The sequence below is a fragment of the Rhamphochromis longiceps genome, linkage group LG15, assembly GCF_057381845.1.
Source record: "Rhamphochromis longiceps isolate RC_006_pf linkage group LG15, R_longiceps_female_GT1.1, whole genome shotgun sequence".
NCBI classification, from domain to species: Eukaryota; Metazoa; Chordata; class Actinopteri; order Cichliformes; family Cichlidae; genus Rhamphochromis; species Rhamphochromis longiceps.
Window position 1 is genome coordinate 17553291 of NC_140571.1, and position 8369 is coordinate 17561659.

Sequence of the window (8369 nt, forward strand, 5' to 3'; positions counted from 1 at the left end):
TGTAATGTAATGAGTAGCCCAGCGAATATTTTGGCTGATATTGGCTATTTGCTGATACATCAGAAGCCTTTCAGCGGTTTTTAAAATAGTTATAAAAACTCAATCTTTTTTTCCTCTTTGGGAACACAAATTGTTACCTTTTCTTTCTGGACAATGAAGAAATGATGGAAACCGAAATTATGGAAAACCTGTTACATATATATAATTTGAGCTTGCATATGAGGTATGAGGTGGCATGAACATCTAGGCAACTCACTCACTCCCGTCCCCATGTAACGTTTTTCATCCCTTTTAATCAAAATGTATAAGAGCAGACTGTTGAAAGTCAGGAATATTTTCAACAGTCTGCTCTATGTTATGTTCAGGAATATTAAATAATGATGGGAAATTTGTGTCGATAACCACAAAAAAAAAAAAAGTCCATTAACACGAATCAATAGATTAAAGGTCATGAATGCATCACAAACTGCAATGAGAATGGTTTGGGCATCTATAATGGCAGATAAATGAACATTTAAAAGGTGAAGAAGAGATGGGTGAAACATGCTTCAACCACAGTTAATTGTGCTGATCTGAGTTTTTCCACCAACATCTTAGTAAGGACTAAATAAGTAAACACAACAAATAATAGCAAAATACTTCTATGTATATAAGCTGATATATCGGTTTTCTCAAAAATCTTATATTGGTCAGACTCTAGAGTAGTCTTATAAATTAGTGACAGGTGGTCTAATAAATTAATTATACACTGTATTATTCTTGTCATTGTTCTGATTAGGTGAGTATGAATCATCTTCTATTCCACATATGCTAACAGTTAAAATACCTACATACTGATAAAATGTGTTAATGATTCTCTTTAGACCACCCAACTCCGAAATTTATTTAAGAGCTTAAACAAATTCATAAGAATAACACCACCGCATCCTCACAGCGGGTTCTAGTGTCTGCTCATATTACATCTTTCATGTCCCTGACAATCGAACCACCAGACACTAGAACTTTCAAACTGTATAAGATTCCATGGGCTCATTACGATTATGTAATAAGCAATAACAGCTAACATTTCAATGAAAATGACAGGAGGTGTCGTTAACAGCCGCCTCAGACTTCACCATATGTCATTGTCCCCACATATGGGTTCAGAAATATTATGTTAGTGTTTAGATGGAATACATTTCTCCATAAAAGAACAGCGGACACTTTCTCACTGACCTCCATGTTACCGTTAAACTTAGATGTCTGCACAGTGCCTGGACCCTTCCTCTGTCTGGATCACCGGGTTCATGCCATGTCTGGCGGTCTGGCCTTTCGGTCTCCCTTGAGTCTAAAAGCTTACAGACTGCATAGTGGTATCTTTGTGATAGTTGGATAAATGAACAGGCTGATACTGTACTATACTGGACATCTTGCAGTTGCAGTTCTGTCTCGCATGAAATTCTCTTTATTTTCTCTTTGCTTGAGCAAACAGCAAAGATTGAGGGAAACGGGACAACACTGGGAGAAAAATTTTTAAAAATTCCCATCAAACTGTAGAAACACAGAATTTGTGTGAAAGCAATGTAGCTGTAAGAAATTATTGATGTGTTCTCCAGCTGTTACAGACCCAATGGAGATGATGGACAAGTTTGATGTTTTTTCCCATAATATTTACTGGAAAATCTTTAATTACTCTGCCAACCTGGGTGTAAATATTAGTTTAAACACATGCATTCCACAAATTATCCTCTGCATGTGAGCTCAGCAACAATTACTCTTGTCATTTGTCTAGCACAGTGCTTCCCAAACATTTTCCAGCCACGTACCCCTTGAAACATGTCACCCTCAGCCGCATACCCCCTACTACGAACGATTCTTAATTAGTGTCTATAAATACATTGCAATATCGCATGCATAAAAATAAATACTGCACAGTCGATTATTTCTCACCACCAAATGAATTTATTGATATTTTTTAGTAATGACAGAGTTTTAATAACAAACTTTACTACTTAATACTAGCAGTGTATCAAAAGATTTATTAGAATTCACTTTTTTGTCGAGAGCATAAAGGCCATGAACTTTCATTAAACAGAACTTTATTTAATGTGATGGATGTGCTTGAGCAGAGGCACACAGCTCTTCAATGTTTGGCTCAATTTGGGAAAGGCTGAGTCTTAAATCGTTTTCCACACAAAGTCTTGCTCTGTATTTTGTTTTCATGTTTGTTAAAGCAGAAAATCCCCTTTCGCATAAGTATGTGGTGGCGAAAGGCATCAGAGTCTTGACAGCGCGTTTAGCCAGCGCGGGCTGTTCAGTGCGCAGCCCTATCCAGAAATCCGCCAGGTTCTTTTGAGCGTGTTCAACTTTTAGAGATCCATCTGTGGCGATTTCAATTAGGCTCTCCTGGTCAGACGGTGATAACGAAGTAGGCACGGCGGTGAACGGGTGACGTATCCAATCATTTGAGCCGCCCGTCTCTGGGAAGTATCGGCGTAACTGCACCTCCAGCTCCTCAAGGTGCACATTACATTCGCGCTTTACACTTTTAGATAGTGTGAGATCATTAGAGCACAGAAAATCATGCAGCACAGGAAAGACTTCAGTGTTGTTTGTATCCAAGCAGTTCTTCCAAAGGTTTAACTTCTTTATCATGGCCTCAACTTTATCTTGAACATTGAATATAGTTGCAGAAACGCCTTGTAATCTGAGATTGAGCTCGTTCAGACGAGAAAATATATCACACAGATAAGCCAGGCACGTAAGGTACTCTTCATCATGCAAATGTTCAGACAGCTCAAAGGGATGGTTATTGAAGAAAACTTTAAGTTCATCCCTCAACTCACAGAAACGGGTCAGCACTTTCCCTCTAGATATCCAGCGAATCTCTGTGTGGAGTAATAATGTCTCATGCTCGCTGCCCATCTCATTGCACAACGCAGCAAATAAGCGGGAGTTCAGCGGCCTGGCTTTCACAAAGTTAACCATTTTTACACTCGTGTCCAAAACATGTTTCAAACGGACAGGTATTCCCTTTGCAGCAAGAGCCTCTCGGTGGATGCTGCAGTGTACCCAGGAGGCATCTGGCGCGACTGCTTGCACACGCGAAACCACACCTCCGTGTCTCCCAGTCATGGCCCGTGCGCATCAGTACAGATGCCAACACATCTGTCCCACACGAGTCCATGTGTGTTCATGAATGTGTCCAGCTTTTGAAAAATATCTGCGGCAGTTGTCCTTTGTTCCAGTGGTTTACAGAACAGCATGTCCTCCTTGATGGTTCCTTCATGAATGTAGCGCACATATACGAGAAGATGCGCCAGGCCAGCCACATCCGTGGACTCATCTAGCTGTATTGCATAAAATTCACTGTGGTGCATGCGCAGAAGTAGCTGCTGTAAAACATTTTCTGACATTGCATTGATGCGCCGTGAGACAGTATTGTTTGATGATGGAATGGACTGTATCGTCTTTTTTGCCTTTTCCCCCAACATTGTCCCTACCATATCTAAAGCAGCAGGGAGAATGAGGTCCTCCACAATAGTGTGGGGTTTGTTGTTTTTAGCCACTCTGTAACTGACCATGTAAGATGCTTGTAGTCTGTTTTTATTCATAAGATCTGGCACCTGAATGCAGGTTTTACTTGTTGAAAGTGATTTTAGCTGTCGCTCAAAATATTCCCTTGGTTTATTTTTCAAATGGGGATGATTTGTCTCTAAATGTCTGCGCAAAAGTGAAGGTTTCATTGAGTTCTGAGACAATACTTTTGCACAAATAACACACTGTGGCCGGGAAAATCCACCAATATTTATACACGTAAACCCCAGCGAAATATAATTGTCATCATATTTGCGCTTCTTTGATGAGGTTGTGTTACAGTCCGAGCTGTCATGCTTTCTCCCACTTTGACGCTCCGCATCAGACACTTCATCACTTTCCACATGGCTGGCTCCAGCTATGCTAGCCACTTGGCTAGTAACCACAGATACATCCCTGCTAGCATCCAAATCTGACGAACACATTGTTGTTGAACAATCACCTGTGCGGTCACTGGAAAATGCATCTTCAGACATGAGCTTATTGGTTGTTGTGGCCGGTGTCTCTGTGGTAGGGTCTTTTTTTCTTGTTAACCACTTGTCCATTTCCGCGCTGCACTGAATGCTTGGAGGCAACTTCAACTGTTAGGTGTCAGTCATTTGGGTCATTTGGGCAAATCACGCCCATGTATTTTGTCAGAGCTATTTTTTTGCTGAACACCAGAGGGTGGTATATAGTCATGTATTTAACAGTCAAATAAAACTTCATTAGCGCAAATTTCGGCTTTTAAAATTTTTGATCCCCACTCCAACCCCAACCCACGCGTACCACCTACAGCCACTTGCGTACCCCCGAGGGTACGCGTACGGTAGTTTGGGAACTACTGGTCTAGCACATCTACAGATTAAAAAAAACAAACATTATTTACACCAAAGCTGTGGTTCAACCTCAGGCAACTGATTTTGTGATCCAGTCTGTGGCTAAGGTCTGTATTGGGTTCATTTTAGCAGTTATCAGAGCCATCATTCATGAAGACATGAATGAAGTCTTTAAATGTTTGTGAAAATGGAGAATAATAATGAAATAACATAATCACACAGCTTTTTCTGTCTGACTAAAAGTTCAATCCCACACGATATTTTATTTCAAATGATGTCAAAGAGAAAGATTATGTTTGAGAGGCTTACAGGCGTTGCTTTAAACAGTCACTCAGCAGCTACTTAAACTTTCAGTGATTCGTTTTATATCAAAATGACTTGTTCAATAATTGTTTTAGCAAAAATTACACACTTTAGGGCCCTAAACTATGCTGCCCTAAATAGGAATAAATGCAGAAAAACTATTGAGAATCAAATGAACCCTAAAACCCTAAAACATTTTAAATTGATTAACAAAAAAGTGAGTCACTTGATTCAGCATACTGAATCATGCACCCAGACATTTTTGCATTTCAAAGCAAATTGAGCAGGGAACAGTACATACTGGATGAGGTTTTGGTTTTTAGAAGTCCCAGAAAACTTCTGCGTGCAGACACGTTTTGCATTTACGAAAATGCAGATGTTTCTTATTGTAGACCTTTCCAACAAAACGCAGAACACTCCACAGTGTTCTTCAGGTTGACACAATAAAGGCCAAGAATGCTTGTCATGTCACAAACTTTGAGACTTTTGTTAGGAAGCGAATGCATATTGGGTAGCAGCTGGTAATAAGACTTTAATGCTGTACATGAGACTTTGTGAAAACCCTTCTGGAGTGGCTTATTTTCTTTGCTTAGCAATAAACCAAAAACACTGGTACATATAAGTAATTGATTATGTTCTTTATCAAGGCTATTTTAAATCCAGGAAGCAGATCTTGCTTTATTTTATCAGGCCCAGATTGGGTTGGGCAGGTGTGAATCCACCTATTGGTGCACTCCTAGGTTCCTGCTCTTTGGCAAAGGCACCTGTTTCTCATCAACCTCATCAACAGTCTGTACTTTAGGACCAGCTTTGGCACCCATTCTCTGCCAGATTGTCTGCCCCTCTTGTGTGGTAATCAGGCTCTCATATAACTCTCCTGCATTTCTGTAGACGCTTGGTGCTAATATCCTTGTCTCTCCGTTTTTAGTGTTTTCCTGCATGGCCAAAAAGTGGAGCTATCACCAGTACGACCTCCCTGTTCATACTATTGGATTCCTCCTCTGGAGTACTTGCCCTACAATCTCTCCACCCTCAAACACCCTTGTCTTCAGTGACAAAGCAAACTAGTGGCTCCCCCCATTAAGTATCTTTCTCAAAATGACCTACCCTCCTCAGAAACTCCTGCACATACTGGAAACTCTCAGTGGAGTCTCTATTAATGACTTTTCTTGGACTAATCCCGCATTCCTCTCTCCTAAAGAGGGTGCTCACAGTGACCAGATCTGTCTTTCGAAGTTCCAGTCATCGGCGTAACTTTGTGCTGAACACTGGGGGGGGGGGGGGTCAAGATCTCTGTCTAAATAAATAAATACATCATGCAAGATAATTCATAATTTTGTTGGGGGGGTTATATTGGCTGGGTCTGATTATTGGGGGGTCATAACCCCTCTAACCCCCTGGAAATTACGCCCCTGGCTCCAGTTGTACCAGTCCTTAACTGTGCAGGTTTCCTGTGCAAAATAAACAGTGTGTTTGGGGGTCTTGCATTTGAGTCCACCTGTCATTATCATCTTCAAAGCCCATAATAGTACCAACTCTAGCATCTTAATGAGACCAGTTGACTCTGCAGTTAAGAGCTCTCTATTTTACTTCACAAGATTAAATAAAGTAAACAATGTAGAGTACACAGGCTTTACACGGGTGGAAGTTAGCATAGTATTGCAAATTGCTTCATGGTATCTTAGCAGTGAAATAGTAAAGTAGTCATGGATTGCCAGCAACTACATTTTCCACATAAATGCAGATAAAATAAAATGTGAATGGGTTTTACTATATGAATACATAAAACTGCAGGTTGTCCAAGTGGATCATTGCAAAAGCTAAATACATGCATTCTGTTAGCACCAACATCTGAAACTTTTACAGTACAATTTAACCTGGAAATCATCTGTGTGTAAAAGAGGACAGAGCTCTGCTTTCTCCTCAGCCCAAACATCCGTCTTCAGCAGTGACATCTGGCCCTCAGGAATCAACAGCCGCTTTGTAGGGGAGCGTGCAGCAGAAATACTCTTTTTGAGTTTTGATTTGATTTATAGCAGCCTACACGTCAGTGCAGAGGTAGGTGTTCCAGACTATATCAGCACTTTGTGCTGAAACATGTTGAAGTTTAGAACTACCTGAAGTTAAATCATTAAAGCATTTTGCTTCCTCACCTCCTTGTTACAGACCTAAGAGACATTAATGAGTTAACTTGATTTAATTTAAAATAGATTAACTGTTAAGTGCAGTTGGTAACAGAAATCACATTATTCACTATAGTGAACTGAGGCTTACACCAAACTGAAGACAGAGATCTAAGACATCATCTAAGAGCATAACTGTTTTTATGTTTATGTACCTAAGGAGTGTAAGACATCTACTCATTTTTTGTATGTACTAATTGGTAAGATAGTATAAGTTAGGAGTTTATAAGCTGGTGACCAACCTGTTCTTGTTATTTCTGTTAACTGCTAATATTATTACATTTCAACTAGAGTTGACACTTAAGCAGAAAAAAACTAGATATAAAATGGAGACTCCACTGTAAAGTATTTGCAAATTATTTTAATATTACTTCAAATAACTATGAATCAGCCATGGCTCATATGAAACTGACGGTAAAATGTGGTCAAAGTTTTAAACTTTCTGCTCCTTCTATACCCTTAAAATTATGAAAGGAAAATTTGTGTAATAATTTTTTCTCATCTAATTTATGATGCGACTTTGGTTCAAAGAGACAGCAGTAGTACCAAAAAAGTACTTTAACACTTCATGGATTCCATCAGGTTACATGTTCTTTAACATGTCTGACATAAAACTCAGACACAAGGAGCTGCGTGAAATATCTTTTAATAAAGAATGTGGGATTGTATACAGCGCTTGTGAACGTAAAACAGTAACTATGTACACAATGTTGAATTAACAACATCTATTTACGAGAGACTAATGAATGGGACAGGGCTATGTACGAGGGAACACACGAAATACAATACAACTATGAGCAGTGCGGGTACTTGGAGCGATAGTAACATACACTATGAATTCACTATGGACAATACACTATGAACAGGGGAATGATGATTAATACATGAAACACGGACGATACTATGACAGACGATTACTCCTGAGTTTGGGCTAGCAGCGGTGGCTAACATAGGTGACCTGAGGCTTAAACTGTGACATTCAGAGCTGGAAGCTGAACATGGGCTGCTGTCTGGGGACAGGCAGTGAGTGACAGTCACTGCCAGTGATGGTGAAACAGGGAGAGTGGTGTCAGTGTGGAAGTTTTAAATGTGTTGCGGACAAATTATTTGTATTTTGGTCATGTTTTTATATGAGTATTCAAAAATTGTGAAATCTGTGGCATTATGAAAAAGCATAACAAATCCCCTTCAGTCGGACCATTCAGAAGTGGTAGTGCCGAAATATGACTATTTATGAATCAAAGTAAACAAAAATAAATCAGAAAAAAGTCAAATAAAGATGACATTTATTTTTTCATGATGTTCCATTGGCCTCCATCAGGAGGAAAAACTGTGGAGAACACATAAAGTCCTTTGTGATTAGAATCAGTCTGGTATTTAAGCAAACTGCTGTTAGTCAGGCACAATAAGCTTCTTGGTCAAAGTGAATTTATTATTTCCATATAATCCAAAGGGGGGGTTTCACCTCTTAAACCAAAATGAAGACACT

At 39.6% G+C, this 8369-nt stretch overlaps 1 protein-coding gene across 1 annotated transcript; it reads right to left on the reverse strand.

Annotated features, from left to right (window-relative positions):
- Positions 1-2082: 2082 nt before the first annotated feature.
- On the reverse strand, positions 2083-3114 carry LOC146652486 (zinc finger BED domain-containing protein 5-like). Its single transcript, XM_085382707.1, has one exon. It carries the CDS (start codon positions 3112-3114, stop codon positions 2083-2085), a length of 1032 nt encoding a protein of 343 aa, XP_085238833.1.
- Positions 3115-8369: the final 5255 nt, after the last annotated feature.

What these genes read in the sequence shown, in the direction of transcription:
- LOC146652486 (XM_085382707.1), bottom strand. Translation starts at nt 3,114, where the DNA reads ATGACTGGGAGACACGGAGGTGTGGTTTCGCGTGTGCAAGCAGTCGCG.